Below are 16,182 nucleotides of genomic sequence, written 5' to 3'. Positions count from 1 at the left end.
TTTGTTGATCTGATTTCGTGGTTATCTAAATTTTTAAGCCAATTTTAGCTGCTGGATTGTCAATTATTTATGCCCATTGTCTTCCAGATATACGTTCTTTCGTCATGAATCTAATGGACTCCTTATTTTGTCTGAACTCTAGACACAATAGTTTATTAGTAAGGAATATAACAAATATATGCTTCTTTCTAGGTTCAGCATTTTCGACTAATTGTGTATTTGGGATGCTCGAACATTTTAACCTTTTCCGCACCCAAAATTTTCCATCTTGGTTTATCTGCTTGTTTTCCTGAGCGGGGGGGTCTATTGGAAACAACCTCTCTATCCTCACAAGGTAGGGGTAAGATCTGTGTACACACTACCCTCCCCAGAGGGCCCAGACCCCACAGTGTGATATAATACTGGGTATGTTGTTGTTGTTTATCTGCTTGCTTGCTTAATGTTTTTTTTTTCTTGTTGATTCCCCCAAAAATAATTTAAGTGAGTATAACTTAAAAGTTTTTTCCAAAAACAAAAGAATAGATAAAGCTTTGCAAAGAAATTATACAAAGCTAAAGATGGTCAAGGGTATAATAGTAACATATTTTTTAAACAAAAAATTACTATATTTTAACTTATATGATGTGTACTATTTTTTTAATACAACCAAACATTGATAAAGAAATAATCCCTGCATAACAAATACCTACATAACAAATCCCTACATAACAAATCCCTGCATAACCAATAATTGCATAACTAATCCCTGCATAACTTATCTCTAAACCAAATGACCCCCTAGTGATCCTACAAGATATAAGGGGTTGATTGCTAAGTCGAATTACCTTACAATGACTAGACCTGACATTTATTTTCCTACGAATGTTATAATTCAATTTATGGGTTCTCCCTGAAATAGTCATTGAGATGCAATTTTTTGAATTAAAATCAGCTCCAGGCAAAGAACTACTCTTCGAGCATCAAGCTATGAGCAGATCATTGAATATATGGATGTTGATTGGGGGAATCACCTTCTAATAGATGTTCTGCTTCTAGATGTTGTGTTTTAGTAGGAGGTAATTTGATGGGTTGGAAGATTGCTCACTCTAATGCAGAAGAAGATTATCGAGCAATGGCTATAGCAACTTCTGAGCTAGTTTGTATCAAACAATGGTTCAAAGAATTAAACTTTGGAGAAATCAATTAGATAGAACTTATGTGTGATCATCAAGCGGCCCTTCAAATTGCGTCAAATCTGGTATGATATGAGAGGACTAAGCACAGTGAGATGGAATGTCACTTTATCAGAAAAAAGATACTCTCAGGAGATATTGTTATAAAATTTGTTAAGTCAAATAATCAGCTTGAAAATATTTACATCAAGTTCCTCGCCAGTCCTTGTATCAGTTGCATTTAGTTGCATTTGTAACAGCTCGGTACATATGACTTATATGCACCAGCTTGAGGGGAAGTATTAGTTAGTTAATGTCTATATAGAAGACTTAGGCTTCATTTGTCTTTTTTAAAGATTAAGACGTCTGAATCTGAATACATATTTGAATATCAAGATGTGTATTAAGATTAAGACATCTTAATCTGAATACACATATTAAGATGTGTTTTAAGATCTGAATAATAAATGATTAAGACTGCTTTTTTTAAACATCTGAATATATAAAATTTATCTTTATTTAAAAATTAATAAACATAACAACAACAACATACCCAGTATTATCCCACATCGTGGGGTCTAGGGATGGTTGTGTGTACGCAGACCTTACACCCCTACTTTGTGAGGATAGATAGATTGTTTCCAATAGACTCTCGGCTCAGGAAAGCATTAAAAATTAATAAACATAAATTCAAATAAAATACTAATTAATCTACTATTCTAATAATCTATATATATATGTTCACCATAAAGTCCTTTTACCAGAGTATGTTGGTGAGAGGAGACCACTTTTCCATACTACTCGATCTGGATTCCTAAGGCGCCCACGAAGGTGTGCTTTTTTGCATGGCTAGCGGCGAGAGGAGTGATTTTGACTGCTAAGAATCTGCGAAAAAGGGGAATTACACTTTTTAGTTGGTGTTATATGTGTAAAAGCTCAGGGGAAGAAGTTGATCATCTTTTGTTGCATTGCTCTGTGTCCTCGGCGTTGTGGAGGGTGATCCTGAACCTTTTTGGTGTTCAATGGGTGATGCCAAGCACTGTAAAAGAAATGCTATATAGTTGGGCCGGTTTTCGTAGAAGAAGAAAGTAAAAGGAGTGGAAGTTCGCCCTGTTAGCTATCATGTGGATAGTTTGGGGGAAGAGAAATAGGAGAGCTTTTGAGGGGATTGAGTCTCCTTTTTCACATCTTAAGAATAGTCTTTTATCTTTGATCGCTTTTTGGTGCACTCATATAGCCCCTATTTGTATTGAAGATTGGGCGTCTTTTGTAGAGAATCATGTTCTAATGTAAATTCTCTACTTTTTGGTATACTTCTTGTATACGGAAGTTCTCTCCCTTTTGATTAATATAATTTACCTTATCAAAATAAAATATATATATATATATGGTAGTTGGTGGTGGTGATGGCTTATCAAAATAAAAAAAATAAAAAAAAATAAAAATATATATATATGGTAGTTGGTGGTGGTAATGGCTTATAGAGGTGCTTGTGAGTGCCGACTAGAGTCAGTTGGTGGTGATTTTGGTTGATAGTGGTGGTTCTGGGCAGTAGCTCGTGGTGATTGGTAGCGAATGGTTGATAATGGTGGTGGTGGGTGTTGATAGTCAATAATTGTGGGTGATGGTGGTGGTTCTGGTTGTGAGGAATGTGATGGTGCGTAGTGGTAGTTTATAATAGTGGGCAGTGCCGGCTATAGTTATTGATGGTGATGGGGTGGTTAGTGGTCATAGTTGAGATGGATGAGTGTGTGGTTATGGTTAAAGATGATGGTGGTGGGGGGTGGTAGTGGTGGCGGCTATGATTGAGGATGGTGGCAATGGCAGTAGTTGATAATGGTAGGCGATGCCGGCAGTTAGTAATGAATGTGGATGATAGCATCTTAATGAAATTAAGTCTTTGCTATAGATCTTAAGCATACAAACCTATTCAGACTCATTAAGTGGTTGTGAAATAAAAAAAACACACTTAATGAGTAAGATCTAAATGATTAAGATTCAGACTTTAAAAATAAACGCACTTAATGTCTAAGATATGAATAATTAAGATCTAGACCTCCATTAAGTGCAAACAAATGAGGCCTTAATGTCCACATTGGAAAAGATGTATTATGTACGATATAAAATATAGGTATAAATAGGGCTCGATATAATACAAAAGCGTTACGCATCTTAATAATACTTTCTCGTGCCTTTACTTTCCACATAAACTATTAGTTGAATGTTATTTTGTCGACGATATAATACCCATTTATGTACTTTTGCTAGCTTTAACAAATACCATTATCTAACCAAAAAATTTAGAAACAACATCGTAGATGGCCATGGCCAACACAAATAGAAAAGGTAAGTTTAAGGTGAAAAGGTGGGAAGGGGAAATGAGTGATTCAGATGTTGCTACAAGCCTTCACCACTGATGCTCTTATTTTGAGGAAGGGGTCACAAGTCCATATGAGAAAATACAAAATATGGGATAAATATTATAACAACAAAAACTCGATATAATCTCACAAGTGGGGTGTGGGGAGGGTAGTAAGTACGCAGACCTTACCCTATCGTGAATGTAAAGAGGTTGTTTCCAATGGGATAAATACTCAAAGCTAAATTTTGGAAGCATATTATTTTCACGGCCACAAAACTCACTGATTATGATTCAGTAACAACATGGGCTTTTTATTTTTTCATAGTTGTGATTTAGTTTACATGTCTTCATATGATTATACATGTAATATCCCACAATACCAGAAATTTTTCAGATAAGCATTAGTATCAAGCATGTTATATACTTGTTTTTGTTAAATATGGTGGTATCCAAGCCAAATTGAAAACGCTACAATTATTCCACTAGGTATCAACTACCTCCTGCATACCGTGTAAGTACTAAGTAACTCTGTCCTCACCAAGGCTTATACACATAAGAAAAAATACGACGGTATCAAGGCCAGCCTAATGTTTTTCTCTATTGGAATCTGAGCCCTAGTCGGAAGGTTTGCATCCATTTAATTGATAATTGCCAACCAAGTCGATCATGTACTAGACATAGAAACGGATTTTTGGAAACTATTATTTCTGCTCCTTTTGGCAACTTTTGTCAGATTTGTTTCATAAGTGGTGCAATCCTCTTATTATAAACAATGGCCTTCCCACCAATGTCAGCCTGAATTAGTTCAGTCCTACTAAAGATGAGGACAATACAAACCACATACAAATAGATGGGACACGGAAAAAAAACAGTGATAGCATCTGCTATGCTTCATTCGGATTGATAACATGCAATTGCGCATGAAGCTTTCTTCAAGAAAAAAACTCATCCTTGTCATTCAAGGTTGTTTTGCAACAATGTGCTTAATTTATCTATTAGAAATCTCTTATTATTCTTTAGTACGATACTTCATACTTCACATACTTGCACCTCTCACCTATTTCAATAACTTAATCTTGAAAGCTATAGGGTGGAGAACGGAAGAACAAAAACATCTTTACCACTAAAAATAAGTAACTAAAGAAACTTATTTACTTATGCTTGTCACCTGCTAAGCATCTGCTCTAGAATACTGTCCAGTTAGGTATTTTACTCTTCTATTCTTAAATACGACTCTAACAAGATTCCTCATGCTATATACTAGGTCAATAAAATTCCCCAAAAAATGAGTTATGATCATAATGGAACTCTAAAGTCAGTTATCCAGCAGTAGTTTTTAGTTTAGGCTGCCAATAATAGCATAGTTGCTTAGTTATCCTTCCTCTGAGGTATTAAGTCTTGACTTCGAATAGGAAATCATACTTTGAAATCTCCTATCCAGTAACCACTAGAGGAATGCACAAAGATCTCATCTTATTCAGATTCAGCAATTGACACATCACTGAGCAGTGATACTAATAACAGTATGATCGATGATAATAGGACTTATTAAAAGAAGTTATCAATGATAATAGGTGTCCATCAGATTGCAGATGAAGACTCCTCCATTGCAAGTTTAACAGGGGGGAAAACATTAGCAGACGCATTTTTGGATGATTTGGCTACAAGTTCAAGACTGTTCTTGAAAAAAGATGATACGACCATTTAACATGCATGAAGATACTGCATAAACATTTTCCACGTAAATCAATCGATTCCACAAACTGGTAACACCTTTTTTTGCTGCAAATATATACAAGATATACTAATATATAGATGACATATCATAAACGAGCATACAAACATAGCCAAGACCCTATGCTGACTTCAAAGAAAAGATCAGACAAACAGCAACATTTTGCAAAAATATGGTAATTCAGAGGCCCCAATTCTTTTTCTTACTTGAGTAATGTTGAAAAAAAAGTCAAATCGCTACGGGAAACAAGCATACCGGAACGGATGGAGCTATAGCTGACAATTGCTGATTGGTCAGTAAAGTAGGGGCAGTCACTGGTGTGTTTTGACTTCCAGATGACAGCCAAGGTTGCCCCCCCGAAGGGAAAGAAGGAACATGCATTTGGGATGACGATTGAACCTGAGAGGGCATGTTCAGGCCACTTAGTGCATGGGCAAAAGGAGGTGGTGCAAACTAAAAATGATCACCAACAATATAAAGAAGCCAAAAGTAGGCCAAGCCAAAAGTTCAAGGAACCTTGTGCTATTTCTTACCGTATATGATGATGAAAATGGATTTCCAGCACCACTAACACCAGGCATGTGACTATTCAAAGGCGGAATGACTTGTTGAGGTTGTGGCATACTTGATTGGATAAATGGCATCTGAATTGCCTGAGATAAAAGTATACCATGGCCAGGCTGATTGGGCCTCGGGGGAAACTGTTGCATTGGTTGAGAAAACTGGGGTATTTGACTATGATGACCAGGAGGCATTCCAGCATTTGATGTTTGTCCAACAGGGCGATACTGTGGAGAGGCTGAAATTGATGAAGCAAAGGGCTGGCCTTGCTGTGTTGATACAGCAGGTCGAAACTGTGATATCAGACACACTCGTGATGCACTTAGGATAACAGTCTTGCAAGGAAACAGATAAAATATTTGCACAAAGCAAGTTCAATAGCATACTTGCATGGGAAATGATGAACCAAAACCTTGAGGTGGTGTGGATCCAACTGAAGGAGGCCAAAGAGGCTGTAAAATGAAATACCAAGATTTGAAGATTAAGACCTCCAAATAAAAATGATAAACATTTAGCTGTATGACTAGCATGTTAATCACAAAAGTTAGGAATGATATGCATTTAGTGGTATGTCAACCATCTAAAAGTGTTACAGTAAACACAGGATTCCAGATAACCTTAAAACGGTAATATAAGACTTAAAATTAGTGAGCCACAATTTAGCAGGCAAAAATTGTTCTCAAGCTTACAATTGAGGACACACCTCTGCAACATTCCGCTGAATATGTTCAAGTTAAAAATATGTATATTCCACTTTCATTTCTTTAATCGTCTTTTAGCAGAATCAACCACATTCTTCTCATTATTCTATTCTCATGCTTTTTGTTAGGCATGTTCTTTAAGTAACTCGTTTTGCCAGCAACACTAAATTAAAGTTCCCTTCCAGATGATGAGCAGCAATCCGTACTCTTTTTAGCAAAATAAGTTGCATACTATATATTTCAACAACAAAGACAATACACCTAGACAAATTACCTGTGGACCAGATGGCGGAGGATTACTGGCCATGTCTGCACATATATAACTATCCACAGAAAACTGCACATTACAAATACATGATTAGCAAAAGCAAATATCAACCCTCCCTCCGACCTAAAAGGACACGATTCAGAGTATTAAGGGTTAAATCATCTCATTTTAGGAGTAAGCTTGGACATTCCTCTCAAATTTTTTAAAATAAAATTTACATATTCAAAAAGTAACATACTATAACTCTTTTTCTTCATTCGATATGGTTTCTACATCACACTATACCAACACGGCAACTCACCCCCCCCCCCACGGGAATCAATAGTGGACATTCTTGCATTTGTTTTTTATACAAAAAGTTTATAAAATACGCTTGTAAAAACAGAGGTCAAAAACAAAATTTATATAACTCGTCAATTCAGATACAACAAAAATGCACCAAAGTGAATCGACGGTGATCATAAAACCATTGTAAAGGGAAAAAAAGGAACAAAATTTGCAAAATCAACAAATTGGTAACCAACTATGGAGGGAATGTGAAAAAAACTGACAATATAAGTTGGCGCAGGGATAGGAGATGGATATAAAGAATTTACCTGAAAGAAGATTCAGTAAAGCTGAGAAAAGAGAGATTGAAGAGTGAGACTGCAAAAACCGAATATAAACCCTAGCGAGCGAATGAGTCGTGTTCGAATCGATAACACCGGCGTGGCTCGGACCCAGTGCGTACAAGAAAGGAGGCCCCAGCCCCCAAGTACTTATTCTTTTTCTCCTTTCTTATTTTCTTTTTCTCTTCCGTTGATTTAACTAGGTACACTTCATATATTTCAGTAACTCGTCTTGTAGTACGCGCACTTGTGACGCTCAGTGAAAGATTTTAAAAACCCACATAAATATTATTAGGAATTGTGTTTTGAGTTACAAAATGGCATTTAAAGAAAATAGTGTAAATTCCTAAAAATGATGAATGTTAATTCTATTTTGCTAACTCAATAACGGAAGAAACATGTTCCACACAAGTCCTCATAGACTTAACTCAATTATTTACTCATTTATTATTTGAAGGAACATTTTATTTATTCCAAGAGAACCACTTGGAATTAAAATTGAAAGTCTATTCCAATCATTCATCTATGCAGTATTATTATTCAAGGATTTGTATTTAAAATTTCTATTTGTATTAGTTAACTTTAAAAAATTCATACAAGTTTGGACTTTAATGCTTGCTTTTTCAGTTTATTAATCATTCTTAATAGTAGTAAACTCTACTTCAATGTATTATCACACTTAATTTACGAATGATGTTGATATATGGCCTCTCTTATCATTTTGATGGCTCTGTCACAAGAACAATCTTACTATTACGATTCATACTTGTCACTAAGTTTATATTTATATCATAATCAAAGAAAATAATTAAATAAGGTAAAATGTAAGGTAATTTAAAGTTTTCAATAGTAGGATTTGTACGTAGTTCAAGTAAGGAAAGATCTAATAAATAAAATATTGTTCATTTAAAAGTCCTACTATTTAAAATTTTAGATAAAAAAACTATTCAATTTATATAAATCTGTTTTTTATTTAAACCATATAACATAACTATAATTCCTTTCATGTTCCTTTCTAATATTAATGAAAAAGTTTAAAATAATTAAGAATTTGATTATTTTCAGTTAAATAATCCAAGAGAAATTAGTCATTTGATGAAGAAAATATAACCGATTTGAGAAGTATTGATCGATGAAAATGTCTACTTTAGCAATTCTACTCACTGGTGTACATACAGTGATACTATTATTTAGAGACGAAGAATTTAACCACGTGCTCATTCAAGTTGATTCAAATCTTCTTGTGTCATTGAAAATGTTTTCCAATGTATTTACCTACATTTGTAATTTTGATTTGTTATTGACTTTCGTACCCAAAAACTTTTAAAATATTTTATGTTGCGGAAGAAAATTCATAAACTTCTACAAAGAAGATATAAAATATAAAGATGCAAGTATTATATTCGTCTGATATTTAATTTGAGTATGATTCGTCAAAGTATTGTCAACACAATGGAAAAAAAATATTATATTTATGCGACATAGTTCAAATAAGAACATATTTTCTATTAATTAATTTTAAAATTCTATATATTATTATTTGATACATAATAAGGAAAAAATTAATAATTAAAATTCAGTTGATTTCAAAGTCCTAATTATTAAAAAATTATTTTACTTGATTTCGTTCCAAATCGTTAGTAAGTATTCAAATGAAGAGATTATCTAACATTGTTTAGTAATAATCTCAAATAGTACTTTTTAAGACTTTAAAATCAATTAAAATTTGCTTGCTTGAAATACTCAATAGAGCTCTTGATGCTTGCCACGTACATAAATAAAATTTAAAGACTAGAGCATTTCGCTCAAGCTTTCATTTAATTTTTTTCTCAGTTTTTTCTTGAATTTTTCTACATCACGATATCGATTACAAATATTTTAATAATTAGATTTGCTTGTTCAAAATACATAACATATATAAAAATTCAAAAAAACATAATTTAAAGGCATAAGGAGTAAAACCAGTATATACAAGTTTCTATGATATTCTATTGTAAAATAATTTTCTAAAAGACTTGTGTGATTTTATTAAATTAAAGAAAATACAGAAAAGTTAAATTTTCTCCATAATCAAGAAGTGGAGGATTTCCATACTTTTTTTCTTAAAGTTTTGTTACTTAATTAAGGAAAGGATTTATAGATTTTAAATTCCTAATCGATTTTAAAGTCCTAAATATAAGACTTTAGTTTAAATAAGGAAATACCAAATTTTGATTTATTTTAAAGTCTTAACTATTAGGAAAATAACAAATGACTATTTTGTCCAGAATAAATTCTACATTTAAAGGGTGAAAAAGACGAACGATATTTCGCTTAGGGCCTTCGTGCTTTTAATATAGTATAGATGAACAGTATGAAGAATAAAACATTACTAAAGTATAGTTAACAAATTTGTTTAATAATAAGTTTGTAACATTACTAAGAAAAATTTTATGTAAAAAAGTATAATAAAGAATAAAACATATACTTATTTAATAATAAGAAAGAGCAAGATGAGAGAAAAAAGTAAGGTATGATATGATACAATAAAATTTAAGTAAAAATCAAAACAAACATGATATTTAAAGTATATACTTATTTAATAATAAGAAAGAGTAAGATGAGAGAAAAAAGTAAGGTATGATATGATACAATAAAATTTAAGTAAAAATCAAAAACAAACATGATATTTAAAGTATATACTTATTTAATAATAAGAAAGAGCAAGATGAGAGAAAAAAGTAAGGTATGATATGATACAATAAAATTTAAGTAAAAATCAAAACAAATATGGTATTTAAAGTAACAATATGATATAATAAAATAGATAAAAACCATCCAAACAAGATATAAATATCAAACTTCAAAAATCATATAAATATTATTAGACTATATATGTTTGATGTGTAATTCCTTTCATTATTAAGTGTAATTTAAAAATATTACATATAAAAAAATGGATGAAAAGAGAACTGATAATTGAGTGGAAAATTAATTAGTATATCAAAATATTTAATTTATAATTAAAGAAAATACTGAACCTTGAGTAAACTTTGGTGTAAAACGAACCATGTTCGATTCATTCGCTTCTTTCTTATTTCATATTTCATAGTGTGTTCATGTTTCTCTACCTTCTCTTTGACTTTTAGAGAGAGTAAATACCTACTATTGTTTCATCCTATACACAACACATACCTCCAAATCACAACTTCCTAGATCTATTACCCATCATCAATAATTTCACCCCTTGGATGTTGAGCTCACTGATCAAGAACAAGATCTCTTACACGAACTACCAATAAACCCAAGGACGCCAACACCAACTCCGACATATCAGATCAAGTAGGTAATGGATCCAAATTAATTCTCCCTCGTCCATCTGATTCAATCAACTATGAAACTGACTTCTTCCATAAACTAAGCCTTGATGATAAAAACGACAATCCTTTAAACCACCCTCACTTTATTCCCATTTCCAAAACGGACAAAACTTATTTATATCGCCCCTAGTCCCAAGCAGTTATTATCAAACTCTTGGACAAACGGTTTCTTACAACCACCTAAAAATTAAACTACATGCCATTTGGAAACCATAAGAACCGCTCACTCTCATTAATCTTGGGCATGACTGCTACCTAATAAAATTCACCCTAGGTTCTAGAACTGCAGCTAGGAAATTGTTAGACTCTGATAATGTCATTAGATCACATCATTTCATGAATAGGATGTTGGTCAATTTACCAGATGCTCAGTATTACAGAGAAGTCATCAAGCCTTTCCCCGAGTCTTCTCTCTTTCCTAGTTCCTAGGACTGTAGAGCAACCACTTCCGGTGTCCTTCCATCGGAATTCTTTTAGTGTTTTGGAGCTCAGTTTTCAACCACTGTGGTTAGTGTTTATAGTATTAATATTATTAGTATTTTTCTTGTTTGAGATCTTATCTACAGTCACATTCTCATGGAAGAAAACATAATTTATTTCAATGCAGGTTTCAAATTCTTTGACAGCACTACATGGACTTCCAACACAGATATATGGTATGATTATGGTGAAAAGAAGTCGTCACATGATGAGAAGGTCAACAATGAGTAAAAAGACTATGCAATGGATTTGCAGTATTCTCAAAGAGGCCTCGAAAGATCAAAGGAATTTTGTTAGGAGATGAAAAACCAAGGAGCAACTAACAGAATATGTCTGCACCAGAAAATTCAATAATTATGGAAGATACATGAGTATTCTCTCACTGTTGGGCAATGATGGATCAGTTATTATAACTCTTGAGCTAGCATTGAATGCGGGGTGGAAAGATATAGCTTTAAAGATAGAAAGATTCATTAAGTTCTCCACTCAATTGAGCAATGCATAACCTTCCAGAACCTTTAAAGAGGACTATCATTTGCTAAAGTAGTACGAGAAAGTAAGTGACAATCTAATACTTTTTGAGAAGTTGTTATCACTGCTAACAAAGGAGATATCATTGTCATTGAGCCAGCTGGAATGTAGGATATTGGTTTACTCAAAAGATGCATAACATGGTATTTTGGGGAAGAAGTAGCAGAGAGACCATCCTTGTCAGACATCAGGAGATGGACTCTGCTACCTAGAAAGCTGCTTTTGGGGTGAACATGTACGAGATGGCTGGAAACATGTTTCTATTTGAATTTCCAAATAGGAATATGGCAGAACAGGTTCTTCAAAAAGAATGGAGATGGAAGAACTTTAAGAAGACTCTCGATTGGCGGAACCATTTTGCAGGCTGCATCTCTAATTCCCATTTTGCGGAAACTACTTGAATTAGAGCATTAGGGATCCCACTACATCTATGGTCGCAAAAGATATTAAGTAAAGTTGGAAACTTATGCGATGGATGGATTTCTACAGAAGAAGAGACATGCCTAAAGAACCACCTCAAGTGGGCTAGGATCCAAATAGTAGGAGATGGTCGGTGCCGCCCTAGCGAGGTTGTTATTAAGAGAGATGGAATCAAGTTTTTTATTCCAATTTGGGTGGAAAGGAAGACCCGATTTGAACTGAGATCATCCGAGCTAAAGGAGTTTGCCGAAGAATCTAGATGTCCGAAGATTTCAAAGGACTGATGGACAAAAACAACCTACGTGAAAGAGATGGGTCAACTCAACCCTCCAGTTTCACGTGATATAGGCAAAGAGTACATGGGATTCTCAAGTGAAGAGCCAACTGTCACAATTTTACAAAATAAGGGGGATGCACATGCAAAGGAGATGGGGGTTTCAGAAGATTTAAACACAAGTTTGGGCCACTATATTGGGCCCAAAGCTTCAGATTATGTAAAGATCACTTATGGGACAGATTTTGCAGCCCAAATAATTTTTAATGACTTATACAAGAAGCCCAATAAAGAAGAAATACTTGATCCTTTCTTTATAGACTTAAAAGCCGTATCTGAACCGAAACAACAAAGATACATAATGAATCACTCTGATTTATTAACATTAGAGTCAGAAAAGGAAGAAACGAAAAATACAGCTACTTCAGAACCTGGGAAGCAGCCAATTGATACTGATAGTAAAAAGAAAGACATTCAAGCAGAGAAAAAACTAAACTCCATGACAATAGACAAGACCGGGGAATATTCTGGTAGTGATTATAGTGCAATTGAGAAGAACCAGGTCGTGACCACTCAACAAGAAGGTCCAGAAATTGATGAATGGGTAGTGGAGGATGCTGAACCCTTACAACAACAGAATTTTCTTCTTGATAAGGATATGGATGCGACACTTTGAGTTCATCAAAATTAAATAAAATTAGGGAAAATGTTTGGGGTTTATTTCCAAGGCCATGAAGAAGAATCTCTTGAACTTCTCATGCAGATTGATAGTAGCAGAAAGGCAAGGAAGATGGAAGCAGAGGTTAATATCAAGAAGAGTAGGTTCAAGGGGTCACAAGAACTAAAAGAGTTGGCCTCTTTCGATCTTAAATTCAAAAGCAACGGAAATAGGAGCAAGGGAAGGGCTTTAATATTAATTGATCAATGAAGCTCAAATTAGTCACATGGAATGTGAGGGGATTAAATAAAATAGATAAGAGGAGGTTGGTGAAGAATTTTACCATCGATTGGGGTGCAAACATTATATGTTTATAAGAAATAAAGCTTGAAGGGATGTAGAAGATATTGTTAATTATATTTGGGGAGGAAGATGTGCAATCTATGCTTGTCTAGAACCCAGTGATGCTAGAGGTGAAATCATAATGATATGAGATAGAATGGTACGGAAATAGGAGATTCTTTATATTGGGTTATACACTTTGACTTGCAGATTTGAAAGCATGTTACAGAACTTTGAATGTCATATTACAGGATTGTATGCCCCTAATTATGATATCGAAAGAAAAGAGGTGTGGGGGGGGGGGAATTAGTGCTGTGAGGGATCTGATGGAGGGTCCATGGGTAATTTGTGGGGATTTCAACATTGTTAGATTCCTTATAGAGAAAAGAAACTGCAGGAGAAAGTCCACGGCTATGGTGGAATTCTCAAACTTCATAGAGGACATGAGTCTTATTGATCTTCGGCTAGAAGGAGGCACTTATTCTTGGTACAAAGGGGACGCTCACATCACTGCATCAAGAATTGACATAATCTTGATCTCTGAAGAGTGGGACGACTATTTTAGCAACATCAAATAATTCGTTCTTCAGAGAGTGACATCTGATCATGTTCCTATTGTTTTACAATGTGGAAACTGGGACCAACCAAAGTCATATTTCAAATTTGACAATTGGTGGTTTAACTCTGATGGCTTTGTTGACAGAATCAAGAGTTGGTAGACATCACTTGACTTTGCGAGAAAACCTGATTATATTCTAGCTTGTAAATTGAAGGCCTTGGAAGGTAAACTAAGGGAATGGAGCAAAAGCAACCAAGGCAACTTGAAGGCTAAAAAATCAGACCTTTTTAATCAACTGATTGTACTGGACAGAGTACTAGAAGTCAGAAGCCTTATTGAGGGGGGAAATAGTGGAGAAGACATCACTACAGTTGAAATATGAAGAACTTTTGAAGAATGAAGAAGTGGCATGGAGGCAAAGGTCCAAGGCCATTTGGCTCAAAGAGGGAGATAGGAATACAAATTCTTCCATAAGACAGCCAATGCTCACAAATGATGCAAAAACATTGACCACTTAATGATCCAAGATGAATCAATCATAGATCCACAAAGAATAAAAAATGAGATAGTAAGTCTCTACCAAAAGCTCTACACTGAGATTGAAGAATAGAGACCTGCAACCAATTTTAGGAGCTGTCCAATAATAGCTGAGCAAGATAAAAATTTACTACAAAACAGGTTCGATGAACAAAAAGTTTTTGGGTGTTTGAAATTGTGTGTTATGGACAAGGCACTAGGACCTGATGGCTTTACAATGAGATTCTTTATTAAATGTTGGGAGGTGCTTAAACATGACATCATGTTGGTGTTTCACAATTTTCATTCCCATGGTTTATTTGAAAAGAGTTTCAGTGCAACCTATATTGCCTTGATCCTCAAGAAGAATGGTGTAAAGGAATTGAGGAACTTCAGGCCTATAAGCCTAATATGGAGCATTTATAAGATTATTGCAAAAGTCCTGACTGAAAGGCGGAAAAAGGTGATGGGAAAATTGATAGATTCTCAACAAATGATATTCATAAAAGGAAGGCAAATAATGGATGCCATATTCATAGCCAATGAAGCAATAGACTCAAGACAAAAACAGAAGAAGCATGGTATCCTTTGCAAGTTAGATATTGAGAAAGCATTTGACCATGTGAATTAGAATTTCTTACTAAACATGCTACAACAAATGGGATTTGGAGCGCAATGGATTAAGTGGATGAAATTCTGTATATCTACTGTCAAATTCTCAGTCATTATTAATGGTTCTCCAAAAGAATTCTTTCCTACTCAAAGAGGTCTCAAGCAGGGTGATCCCTTGTCACCTTTTATTTTCATAATAGCCTTGGAAGGTTTGAACAACATGATCAAAATATCCAAACTCAATGGGTGGATTAAAGGCCTTTGAGGTAGCCATGAATGGATATAATAACCAGGAGATTACACATCTTCAATATGCTGATGACACCTTGATGTTCTATGATGCAGAAGTGGAACAACTAAGGGGTCATTTGGTTGGAATACGATTTATACTAGTATAAGTTATGCCGGTATAAGTTATATTGGGATAAGTTATGCTGGGATTAGTTATGATGGGATTGTTGTTTATTCATTGTTTGGTATGTTGTATTAAGAACGACAATTGCATAATTTCTAAGAAGAAAGTATAAGTTATACTGGTGCAATTACCCCACCTTCTATAAGGTATAAGTTATTCCAGTATTAAAATTAACATCGGGATAACTTATACCTGGTTTGCTAACCAAACAGAGTATTAAGGTGGTATTAAATTTTTATACTACCCTTATACCTCATACCAAACGACCCCTAAGAGTTTTGAGGATTATACTGGTTTTTTAAGGCATTTTTTGGCTGCAGATTAATTGGAGAAAGAGTCATCTCTTCTCGATCAATAAAGTAACAAATATGGGGGATTTGGCACTAATTTTGGGGGAGAAGTGGGACTCTCCCTACCACTTATCTTGGTATGCCACTGGGGGCCAAGTCAAAATCTACTGCAATATAGAACAATGTACTGGAGAAATGTGAGGAAAAACTCTCAAGATGGAAATGTTAATATTTGTCAATAAGAGGAAGGATCACTCTGATTAACTCGGTATTAGATTCATAGCCAACCTATATGATGTCCCTTTTTCCCATTCATGTGGGAGTCATTTAAAGGCTGGAT

The 16,182-nt window shown here is 34.4% G+C and overlaps 1 protein-coding gene across 2 annotated transcripts in view; it reads right to left on the bottom strand.

Moving 5' to 3' along the window:
• LOC104217271 (pre-mRNA-processing protein 40A) overlaps positions 1-7,503 on the bottom strand; it is a 28,356-nt gene extending 20,853 nt beyond the window's left edge. The window contains exons 1-5 of one of the 2 annotated variants that reach the window (XM_009767465.2): positions 7,375-7,503; positions 6,785-6,847; positions 6,196-6,261; positions 5,782-6,102; positions 5,504-5,647 (exon numbers count right to left, since the gene is read on the bottom strand). In XM_009767465.2, coding sequence (XP_009765767.1) covers positions 5,504-5,647; positions 5,782-6,102; positions 6,196-6,261; positions 6,785-6,817 — 564 coding nt within the window. In that variant the 5' untranslated portion in view covers positions 6,818-6,847; positions 7,375-7,503. The remainder of the gene's footprint in view (positions 1-5,503; positions 5,648-5,781; positions 6,103-6,195; positions 6,262-6,784; positions 6,848-7,374) is intronic. The other variant, XM_070162327.1, reaches the window with a different exon arrangement.
• Positions 7,504-16,182: the final 8,679 nt, after the last annotated feature.

The sequence above is a fragment of the Nicotiana sylvestris genome, chromosome 11, assembly GCF_000393655.2.
Source record: "Nicotiana sylvestris chromosome 11, ASM39365v2, whole genome shotgun sequence".
NCBI classification, from domain to species: domain Eukaryota; kingdom Viridiplantae; phylum Streptophyta; class Magnoliopsida; order Solanales; family Solanaceae; genus Nicotiana; species Nicotiana sylvestris.
Note: the sequence above shows the minus strand (reverse complement) of the source record. Positions and strands in the feature narration are given on the sequence as shown.